Source organism: Aegilops tauschii, chromosome 7 (genome assembly GCF_002575655.3).
Source record: "Aegilops tauschii subsp. strangulata cultivar AL8/78 chromosome 7, Aet v6.0, whole genome shotgun sequence".
Classification (NCBI taxonomy): Eukaryota; Viridiplantae; Streptophyta; class Magnoliopsida; order Poales; family Poaceae; genus Aegilops; species Aegilops tauschii.
This window is the reverse complement of record NC_053041.3, coordinates 182343607-182355426: the sequence shown is the minus strand read 5'-3', so window position 1 is coordinate 182355426 and position 11820 is coordinate 182343607. Positions and strand designations below refer to the sequence as shown.

General features: G+C 45.0%; 1 protein-coding gene across 1 annotated transcript; it reads right to left on the bottom strand.

Annotated features, from left to right (window-relative positions):
• Window positions 1-6188: 6188 nt before the first annotated feature.
• On the bottom strand, window positions 6189-11004 carry LOC109744386 (uncharacterized). Its single transcript, XM_020303502.4, has 3 exons — window positions 10573-11004; window positions 6790-9058; window positions 6189-6702 (listed from the first exon to the last, which is right to left on the bottom strand). The coding sequence occupies exons 1-3, from the start codon at window positions 10885-10887 to the stop codon at window positions 6452-6454; spliced, it is 2835 nt and encodes a 944-aa protein (XP_020159091.1). The 5' UTR covers window positions 10888-11004; the 3' UTR covers window positions 6189-6451.
• Between the last annotated feature and the right edge of the window lie 816 nt (window positions 11005-11820).

Sequence of the window (11820 nt, the reverse complement as noted above, 5' to 3'; positions counted from 1 at the left end):
CTGCTCCGAAGAAAATGAAGCCTATGACCAGGTCTTTTGCAAACCCGATTGATGCTATTCCAATCTCAACCATGCCATCAAAGGACCTTGTTTCTTTTGGTGAAGAATATGTGATCCCTAGCGGATCTGATGAAGAAACTCCTTCTGCTGCTACGTCAGAGCAGATGGATGAAGAAATTGAAGTGGATGAAATCCCTTCAACCCCAGTTGTTTCCTCGCCCGTGCCTCAGTTTATTGCTGAAGAGGCCGGCGTTGAAGAAATTGAAGATGAAGATATGGACATTGGCTGTACCACACCTGTAATGAATGATGACTTTTGGGAAAGTCAGCACCCCAATTCTCCACTCTTCACTCCACTGCAGCAAATTCCTCGGTCCCCAGTCACTACAGTTCAAATGGGATCTGATGAAGCTCATGAAGACATTCCAGCCGCTAGTGCTGAAGAAACTGAAACTGAAGAATTCCAGAACCAGGCTGCCACTGAAGAGGAACCAGAAATTCCTCAGCCTGAAGAACCTGAGATTGTGATTCCTGAGGTTGTGATGCAACTCACTAACACTCCTCTGCCCAAACCAAAGGATCCTTTCTCCAGGAAGCAAAAATTCAAGACCGATGCCTTCTTTGGCGAGCATGTATTCTTCACTGATTACAACCCCTATGACTCTGCTCGCATAAGGAAGAGGCGTTTCTGGACTGCCTGTCAGGCAAATTTCTATTCCTCAATGCTGTTCGACAAAGACAAAGTCTTCGATCATGAGCACATTCCTCACGTGGACATGGAATCTCTGTCGTGCTTCGTGCCAGTCCTCAGTGTTCTTCATGACGCTAGACTATTAAATTTCTGCACTGACATCTGTGATTGAATGAAGAACTTATTCTTCAATTCTATGCAACACTGCACATCACCGGAAACTCTGAAGATGTGAATTCATGGGTGCTGGACTGGATGTGTGAAAACACTCACTACAAGGCACTAGCTACTGAATTGCTTCGTGTTTTACCTCTCAGTCCGCCCCTTGAAGGTGCTTGTTGCGTCTACAATGAACCTGAGCTAACTGATCACTACATGCAAGTGCTGATGAAGCCTTTGAAGCCAGGTCAGACCTCAAGAACAAAATTCCTTGTGAAGGAATTGATGTATGTGCCTCGGACTGTCTATCGCATTCTGACGAAGACATTGAGTCCAATTAAGGGCCACGACTCAAATGAAGAAGAAGTCGTTGGCATCATGAAGAATATGCTTTTCAATATCATTCATGGCATTCCCATCAACTTCCATGATTTCTTCTTGAGGACTCTGGCTAATGTCGCCAAGTCACCATTTGAGTTGAAGCCTTATGCACCTTGGATTATGAGATCCATCAGGACAAGGTCTTCACTCAACTATAAAGCTGATACACTGAACCATTGCAGCTACTTGCCCCCAATTGAAGTCCTCAAACGGACATTTTCCTCAGCTGATGAAAAGGGCAAGGCTACTACTGTAATTGATGAAGGCAGTCGTCCGTTGGATGGACAATTTCGCAAGGCTGCATCCTACTCCACCAATGATGAATCTGCCACCCATGACTCTGCCGCCAACGCACCCAGGGTGATGACTGGCCGTGAGCTTCTCCTCAGTCTTCATCAGAAGGTTGATCGCAATCATAAAAGGGTCAAGTGTCAGTTTGGTTCAATTCTTCACAGCATGACTGCTACCCACAATGCAGTGAAGAAAAACCACTACTACCTTCATGAAATCCTCAACCGCACCTGGGCTGTTCTGTCTCAAGTCTATAGTGAAGAAGATCTGTAGACAATAGGTCTCAAGGACGATCTTGACTGGGCTGCACCTCCTCCGAAGAAGTACAAGAAGGTCAAGGTTCCTTCCTTGGTGACCAGCTCCTATTCTTCATCACGTGACACTGATGAAAATGAAGATTTGGATGACACTGCGGCAGGCCTACTCCAACAACCGACCCCAACAACGCTGACGCTCCTTCATCACCTTGATATTCTTCAGGGGCGTTAGTCCTCATTTTTGACCCTTTTGGTCATTTGATGACAAAGGGGGGGGGGGGTTGAGTTAGTCTTCAAGCGGGTCTATTATATGGGCGTTTTTTTCTAAGTTGCAACTCTCGTTCTTTTGAAGACTTTGCTGGATCGAGTTGTAAACTTAAACTCTATGGTGACCTGATACTTTTGCTGTTCTTCTGCATGCTTATTCCTCGTTAATGTTATTGCACGCATGCCGAATTACATCAGTCACCATATTTCATCATGCATTTCAAATTCTTCATATATTATGTCAAATGCGTGTATGAATTACAAGATATAGGGGGAGATCTCCATGATTCAACTCTTCAAGTGTGCATTGCTTCAAAAGCAAATTCCTCACTATGCACATCTTCAGGGGGAGTTCTTCTATATCTTGCAATCAAATTCCTCAATATCAGTATTTACACTTCATATGTTTATCCCCGTTGAAAACTTAACCTATATTGTCATCAATCACCAAAAAGGGGGAGATTGTAAGTGCATCTAGTGCCCCTTAGTGATTTTGGTGTATTGAAGACTTATAGGTTAAGGGACTAATGCGTTTGTGAGTGTACACAGATCTATAAGTCTATGAGGAGTTTGATGACTACAGAGAAAGTCGGCCCCTAAAAATGAAGTTCTTCGACTGAAGACTTTGGATTTCTGAAGACTTTCTGAAGACTTTGAAAGTGAAGAAATTGGTGTGACCTTGAAGACTTGGTATTCTTTTGAGGAACATGAAGCGTGAAGACTTTTGTTTTCGTAGTTTCATTTTCTCCTTCTTGAGTCATAGGAAGCACCGTACTGTTAAAGGGGGTCGAGGAAATACTAAGAAAAAATTTCCATGTGATGCTCAACTCAAAATCCTACACCTACCAATCCCTTCGAGTGAAGCCATTGGAAATCTCATACAGTTCAGTCATATTCTTCAGTGACAGAGACGAAGTTCTTCTGGTCTCTGAGGAATTTGTTCTGACTGAGGAGTTAGAAATTCGCCAGTGCGGATTGCCTACACAGTGAGGAACATGATAGCCCTGAGGAATTTGAGCCTCAAGTATCCGACCGTTGCTGTGCTATACGCCAGCTGTCCCAAAATATCTACCCACCTAACGGTCATATCATTGAAGGGCATTTATGTCTTATCATGTCGGGCTGCTCTCTAGGCTATAAATAGCCGCCCCCTACAACCACTAGCTGGTTGGCTGCTCCGAGAGAAACTGACACTTGTCATTTAAGAGCGTCCCATCCTCCGAGGACTTTGAGCTAAAATCATCAAGTGAGGAAAAACCCCAAACCCAAACACCTACAAACCCAAAGTGATTGAGCATCACTGAAGAGATTGATCCTGCGTTGATCCAACGCTTGTTACCTTTGAAGACTGTGCTTCTTCTAGACGGTTAGGCGTCATGGTCTAGAGCATCCAAGAGGAAATTGTGGATCGCCGAGTGACCGAGTTTGTGAAGGTTCGGAAGTCACCTGAAGACTTACCACGAGTGATTGGACAAGGTCAGTGTGACCTTAGCTCAAGGAGAATACGGTGAGGACTAGGTGTCCTGGACTGTGTGTTCAGGACTGGGTGTCCGGGACTGGGTGTCCTCAGGTTTAAATACCTAGCCGCTCCAACCAGATGTACAACTGAGACAGCAGTTGGAACTGGTCTACCAAATCATTGTCTTCACCAAGCCAACTGGTTCTATTTCATCAACTCCTTCATTTCCTCATTCCGGTGTTGTGCAATTGTTCATATCTGTGTTTGAAGACTTTGACTGAAGACTTTCTCAATTTCCTCAGTTCAATTTCCCCAGTCTGCTTGTCTTCATCCTGTGTTATCCTGTGTTTACGCTTTCTGTACTCTATGCTTGTTTTCATTTCATCATGATGACACTGCTTGTGCTCTGCTATGCATACTTGTGAGTACTTATTCCGCTGCAAGTAGTTCTTCGCTAAGGAATTTCCTCACCCACAAATTCCTCAGTGAAGAATTTATAAAAATCGCCTATTCACCCCCCCCCCCCCTAATCGATATAACGCACTTTCAACAAGCATGGCAATTTTATCTGTTTTTGCATGTCAAATTTGGTCGTCACATTTTTAGCGTTAACATTTCCGATCTTCTAATCTGTGATATATATGGCTCCAACCTCCTTTCTAAAAAAATGTGTGATATGACTGGCTTACATTTTACTACAAAATATCGAGCAAAATATTTGTTAACGGGACTCAATTTCCACCCAAAAAGAAGAAGAAAACATGACTCTGCCAAATTTAATGAAATGTCTTTACCCAAACTTAATAACGTTTTGCCAATTCAAAAAAAATGTATACACGCGACAAGTCAATGTTAGAGACGTTTGGAGATGGACGGGCTTGGAATGAAAATGTCACTCCTACTAGACAATTTGAAGAAAAAAAGGAAATCACAAGACTGTCACTGTACCACATTTGTCACTCCGGTAGGTAGTTTGAAAAAACAAAGAAAAATCAAAAGACTGTCACTGTGTCACATTTGTCTTCTAATGTGTGATATATATGGCTCAAACCTCCTTTTCTGAAGAAAAAAATGTGTGATATGTCTAGCTTCGATTTTACTACAAAATATCGAACAAAATATCCGTTAACGGGACTCAGTTTCCACCCAAAAAGTAGAAGAAAACAGAACACAGCCAAATTTAAGGAAATGTCTTTACCACAAACTGAATAATGTTTTGCCAATTCAAAAAAAAATGTATATACGCGACAAGTCAACGTTAGACGTCTGGAGAGGGACGGGCTTGGAATGAAAATGTCACTCTTGCTAGACAATTTGAAAAAAGAGAGGGGGAAATCACAAGACTGTCACTGTACCACATTTGTCACTCCGGTAGGTAGTTTGAAAAAAAAAGGCTGTCACCGTATCACATTCGTCACTCCGGCAGATAGTTCGGAGAAGAAGAAAAATCTCAAGGCCTTCAGTGGATCACATCCGTCATCCGGCGGAGGCGCTCAGGAAGAGCTGAACAGTAATGGCGCGCGTGTCCTGCTCGGCTTCGCTGGTCGCTACTCTACTCGCCACCGCACAGTGTCGTCCGATTCTTCCAACTGCCACCCTCCGGACGGCAGTGCGTCTCGTCTCGTCTCTCTGCTTCGGGCGTAACGCCTGCCTTGTCTGGTGGTCAGTGGTGGCGACCGCCGGGGCCGTTTCGGCCTCTGCTTAGGTCCTTCTTTCTTCCGACCTCGTCCGCGAGGAAAATCGTTCCCGACGTCCTTTCGAAGTCTTGGTGTTGACGTTTCGTTTTAACCGATGATGATGATGCCGCCGGTTGTGTCTTGCGTGCCTGTTAGTATTACAGTCCTGGCCGTCCTTTTCTGGACTTTTACAAGGTGGAAAACCAAGCTTTGCTTGGATGGTTATACAAAGACCGCGGGTAAATGCCTCTAGCTTAACACAAAATTACAATCAAATTTGTAACTCGAAATTTTCCTTGGACGATGTGCGAGCATGCGTGTGGTGGTATTGGTGTGTGCAATGTTTGCAATGCCGCTGCACAAGAAATTCCTTTGTTCGTCTTTGTGCCCTCCCCTTGGACAGTGGAGATGGCATGTTTTTCAAAGATGCGCGCTACTAAATTGTGGAACCAAGAGGCAGACATTGAAATGCGCATGGTTCCGCACTGGGTCTAGCCTATATGGACTTTGTGTGGTAGAGAAACACTGGAAATTTTCTTTTGTACTTTATTAATGAATACCAAGTTTGCTTGCACAAATCCATTAAATCCCTGTATATGGTGATGGCATCTTTGGGAAGACTTCATCTTGGTCGAGACGTTGAGTTGGTAACTGCTGACAGTAACCAATAATATCTTTTACCAAACCAACCTAGAGCTGCTTACCTCACATTACCTTCATTCCTGCAAATAGAAACACTGCAAGTTGCATTCCAGCTTGTATAAATCATTTGGGCAAAGGCTTGGACCTTACACTTACAATATTGGAAGGTTTCAGCAACCCTTTCTCCTCAGCGGAAGACCTGGTCTGCAACCAATGACAGCTAGTGGCGCTTAAATACGCAAAATTTGCGACGAACAATTACGCCACAACCCCCAGCTGGGTTTCCCTCCTCGGGAGACTTTTTGTCCAGCCACCCATTAACAGCCAACGTTCACAAATCCAGGCATGTGAGACCAGTTCCGTGCTCACCAACCATTGCCTCATATAAACCAGCAACTATTGTTTCAAGTACTATGTTTCTTTTGTTATTCTTGAAACCCATTCAAGTACTATGTTTCTTGTCCTGGATCAGGTCTACCAACCAAGCCAAGCAACCACTACACAGCTAGGTAGGTCACACCAAAAAATGCTATGGAAATGTACATACAACATCTGTCTAAACACTAGCTAAAACAAAAGAATTTTTCATTCACAACTGCAAAAGGCAATTTGAGACGCCGTCTAAACCCTAGCAAGAGGCGGCAGTTTGATCCATCTGCTTGCTGGCCAACACCGAACTGATGGCTTGCTTCACGAAACCACGCAGGCATTCCTTGCAGGTGTTGGCTATCGCTGACGCTTTGGAAGATCCGGTTCTGCAGCTGTGCTTGCAGACCGGTTTGGGGAGTGCCAGGGCTACTGATGGCGTATGCTCCAGTCCGTAGGAAGCCAAGACGGTGTGTGTTGCTGCTCGAGCGGCTTCCTTGAATCTGTCAGAACCTGGATCACAGGCAGTTTTTACAGATCAGATAAATGTAAATAAAAGAAGGTTCCGTTGCTGAAAGGGCTGAAAGGAAAAATACATACCGTAGGTTTTGTCTATCTTGAGTAGCTTCAACTCAAGCATGGCCAAGCATGATATTTCACTTTTTGCAAGTTTATCGCTCTTCCTGGGTTTTTTGGATCCTTGATCATCACGCGTTCCAGAACGATGTTTTCTCTTGGACTCACCACGGTCTAGTCCAGAACTTTTTCTAACTTCAACTGTTGCTGACACGGTACCAATTTCATTGGATGTTACAGCACGAACGGCTGAAGGTTCCTGAGGGTTTACCCTGGGTTGTTTGGATCCTTGATCATCACGCGTTCCAGGACGATGTTTTCTCTTGGACTCACCACGGTCTGGTCCAGAACTTTTTCTAACTTCAACTGTTGGTGCCACGGTACCAATTTCATTGGATGTTGCGGCACGAACGGCTGAAGGTTCCTGAGGGTTTACCCTGGGTTTTTTGGATCCTTGATCATCACGAGTTCCAGAACAATGTTTTCTCTTGGACTCGCCACGGTCTGGTCCAGAACTTTTTCTAACTTCAACTGTTGCTGCCATGGTGCCAATTTCATTGGATGTTGCAGCACAAACGGCTGAAGGTTCCTGAGGGTTTACCTTTGCACCAGATTGGCTCCCAGCGCTCGGCACGATTTGTAGCGGAGAGATCATCGTGGGACGACCAGACAATAGACTGTTTGCAGATGGATGCAGCGCATCCATTTTAGGTTTCCCTGATCCAAGCGGGCCATGCACAGATTCCAATGTTTGATCAACATGTTGTCTGTGGCTTGATGAGGCAACTTTACCGCCACACGAGGATTCTGGTGTCTGATCAACATGTTGACTATGGCTTGACAAGGCAACTTTACCGTTTGGACTTTCCTGATTTGTCATTCTACACTGGAATGAACCAATTCCTTCACGAACTAATACATGGCGATTCCCAGGCAAGTCGCAGTGCCCTACAACATCCTTCCTGGGCAGTATATTATCCCTTTTTGCACCACGGTCAAATTTCATAGCGTTTCTCTGAGTCACGGTAGGAGAAAGGCTCTGCTTCTTCTGTCCTAAGATTGTATCAATCGGGCTGAATGAAGTTGACCTATTTCCCATAGAGAATCGAGGAGTGCAGTCTAGGGAGGAAGGCTTGTCACATTTCTTCCTTCCACCAGCAGACTTTGCCATTTCCAACATTTTCCATGCCTTATTGACATAACGGGTCTCCTTAGGCGGAGGTGCCGCAGACTGCTGATGCCCTTTAACAGAAGAACTAGCGCTATTGTTGTGTAGATGTGTGGCAAATCCCGCAGAACCTGCACGGAGAGCAGGCCAGTTCTCACGCAGCAGCATTATACGGTTATTAAGATTGCGAGAATTACGAAATGTTCTAGCTCTCTCAGTTCCAAAGCGAGCATGGGCATGCAACAATGCGCGACCAGTGCCTCGCCCTTGAGGAGATTCATGAGAATATGATCCATCAGAAGAAGTACCCTGCGATGGCAAATCATTGGCATTTCTATCAGGTCTAGTGCTCCGCGTATTAGTCCTACGCAGTGGATTTATTTCGTAATCCTCATCCACAATGTCATAAACAGAAGGAACTGGAAAAGACCCACTGCTTTGTGCATTTGTCCCGTGCACTGGAATTGTCCCGTAATCTTCATCCACATTATCATAAATAGACGGAACTGGGATAGGCCCACTGCTCCTCGTATTTCTGCGGCGCAGTGAACTCAAAGAGTAACTCCCATCCACAATATCCGAAACGGAAGGTTCTGTAACTGGCTGGACAGTTGGAACTTCAATGGTAGTCCCACTGCTCCTCGTATTTGTGCGGCGCAGTGAACTCAAAGAGTAACCCTCATCCACAATATCCGAAACGGAAGGTTCTGTAACCGGCTCAGCAGTTGGAACTTCAATGGTAGTCCCACTGCTCCTCGTATTTGTGCGGCGAACTGAACTCAGAGAGTAACCCTCATCCACAATATCAGAAGCGGAAGGTTCTGTAACTGGCTCAGCAGTTGGAACTTCAATAGTGATTTCAATTTCACCATGATCACTAGACCCACCATCATCGATCTGACACCTCGAGTGCTCCTCCTTGGATGTTTCACAGTCCTTGCAGAACCAGTCTCCCTCTGGCACAGTGGTCCCTAGCCCCACGCAATACGTGTGTGAAGCCACATCACATAGCTCGCAGAGGAGCAGCAGGTCCTCATCACTGGAGCAGTTACATACGCTGCAGCCGCTGTTCACGTAAGGATCAGTGCTCACCACGCTACTCACATTGCCTCGAGGATGGTATACCTGTTCAACCAACACAGCACGTCAGTTCTGCTAAGAATTCAAAGGGTCCTAACAACAGAATATAAACTACCACCTCCTTTCGGGTTTACAAGGCCCACACACATTTTGAGGCCAACTATAACCATTTATTTGACCGACCAACAAATGTTAATTATATGCCATAATTTTTTATCATTGAATTCATATGTGAAAGAAGTTTCTGATTGTATAATGATACACAACTCATATATTATTGGTCTAATTGATGGTCAAAATAAATGCGGGCCTTGTAAACCTAAAATGAGGGAGTAATAGAGTTACCAATGAATTGCTGGCATTGCGGTGCAAGAACTAAAATTTGTAAGTGCATTTACAAAGGCGTGACATCAAATGACTCTACATCTTGACACATAGGAACTGCCAGTTCCAATGAGAGAGGAGAGAGAATAAAACCAACTAAAAATAACAACGAGCAAAGTGTATGGGTGTTGCACCAGATCCAAAGTAACTCAAACTTCTTATGCTTCATCCTGATTCGGGCTGTATAACATTATAAATATGTTGGGTTTCACTCCAGTTTTAGTCCTCTTACCTATTCCACTATACAACAATCCTCTCAATAGAAAAAGAAAAACTACACCACCTACTTTTCAATTTTCAGCATAAACAAAAATGTGAAAAAGGCAGGGAAAGGCTCGGCAGCAGAGCCATGCTAGAGCAATTGAAGCGACCACGGGAGAGGCATTAGAAAATTTGAAGCGGGATCATAGTTCAAATTTTGAAATGACGGAGGACGATGATTGGAGGGAGAGGTGGCTAGAGGACGGCGACTGCAAAAAAAGATGGCGGATGGAGGACTCATGAGGAAATGGTTGAGGGCTAATTTAATAAATGTCGTTCGATCCCCTTGGCAGACCCCTACTATACAGATCAGATGGTAGGACCCTAGAACCCTCTAGACAAGGTGCCGAGTTCGACTCTCTGCTGACCCAGTATTTTAATTCTGCCCCTTTTGGCAAAACATCCCACATGTGTAGAGAAGTGAACTCACCACCAACTCGAACCTTTAGAAGTAGGAAAGATCATCTCAAGAGTCAACCCTATTGCCTATGCGCGCCGTCGCATTCAATGCTAACTCGACGTGTAAAATCAGCTTGAGACACACACCAAATATATATAGGTTATTTTCACTGTTCCCTCTAGATGACACAAAGAGGCCAAAGAATCGACGATTGGCTTCACCTTTGCAGCAGTTACATGAATCTTTTAAGGTTTTGCCCGTGCGGCTTAATTTTTTCTCCTGATTCTTAGTTGACTGAATCTTTTCATAAATCTCAGTACTGTGAACTTTGCCCTTATGGTGTCTGAAGCTGGAACCTAGGAAGTGTGCAATTATAGAAACACGTCATGAAATATTTGACAGTCTAACTTATCCATGGAGCGAGGCGTCGATGGCGACGAAGATGGCTGGATATTTATCGCGCGACTGATAGACAAGACAATCATGGGGTTAAAAATGCTTCGGATTTGGCTACCTGGTTGCGCTCGGTGACGTTGACGACGCGCTCGGAGGGGAGGCGGCCGGGGACGGGCGGGCGGCGGATGGTGCGGAAGCGCGCCTTGCAGAAGGGGCAGCGCGACTCGACGCGCGCCCAGGCCATGATGCAGACGAAGCAGAAGTGGTGGGCGCAGCAGTCGAGCTCGCCCCGGATCGCCCGCCGCGAGTCCGTGAAGCAGATGCCGCAGGGGACGCCCTCCGGCGCCAAGGCCACGGCGTCGTCGTCCATCCTGGCCTTGCCCTTGGACGCCGACGACGGGGGCGCGAGGCCGTCGCCGGCGGAGGAGGACATGAGGGCGGAGGGCGGTGGGTCGGTACGAGTGGGAGGCGCCGCGTTGGGTCCGGATCGAGTCGGATGTGGCTCGTCGGGCTGGGTTTCCTCGGTCGGAGCTTTGTTCCTGCGAAAAATTCCCTGGTGCTCGTATTTGGGCTCGGGAGTTAAATGGTGGACGGGAGATATGGGCTAAGGAGGCCGAGTTCGTGTCGTTTGCAGAGAAGGCAAGGGGAAGGGGATTCGGTTTGGCACTTTTTTTTACAATAGATTTGGCTAGGCCCAATTTCTATTTGGCGCCTTAAGTACCATTTATAGGCTATTTTTCGGGCGGTTTTTCTTTCTGTTTTCCAGCACGGGTTTTTAGGCAGTTTTTTTTCATGATTCTCAAAAAAGGTAGTTTTTGTTCCTTTTCACTCATTTTTCTTTTTGTTTTTCTTATGTTTTTTATTTTTATTTTTCATGAAATTTTTCTGTTGCCTTGTGACCATGAGGTCACGAGTTCGAGTCCTAGAAATAGCCTCTTGCAGAAATGCAAGGAAAGGCTGCGTACTATAGTCCCAAAGTGGTCGGACCCTTCCCCAGACTCTGCGCAAGCGAGAGCTACGTGCACCGGACTGCCCTTTTTCATGAACTTTTTCAAAACTCAAAGAATTTTTCCAAGTCCGTGGACCTTTTCAATTTTCGTGAACTTTTCTGCAAATTCGCAGACTTTTTCCATTTTTTGTGATTTTCCCCCTCAAATTCGCTTTTTAAATATCAAATATGTGAACCTTTTCAAATTCTTGAACATTTTTGTACATTTGTGAACTTATTTCCTCACATTCATTAACTTTTTATCTTAATACATGAAATTTATTCTCCATGAACTTTTTTCCAAATTTGTGTTTTCTTTAGCCGTGAATTTTTTTATAGACGTGAACCATTTTCAAATTCATGAAATAATTTTCAAAT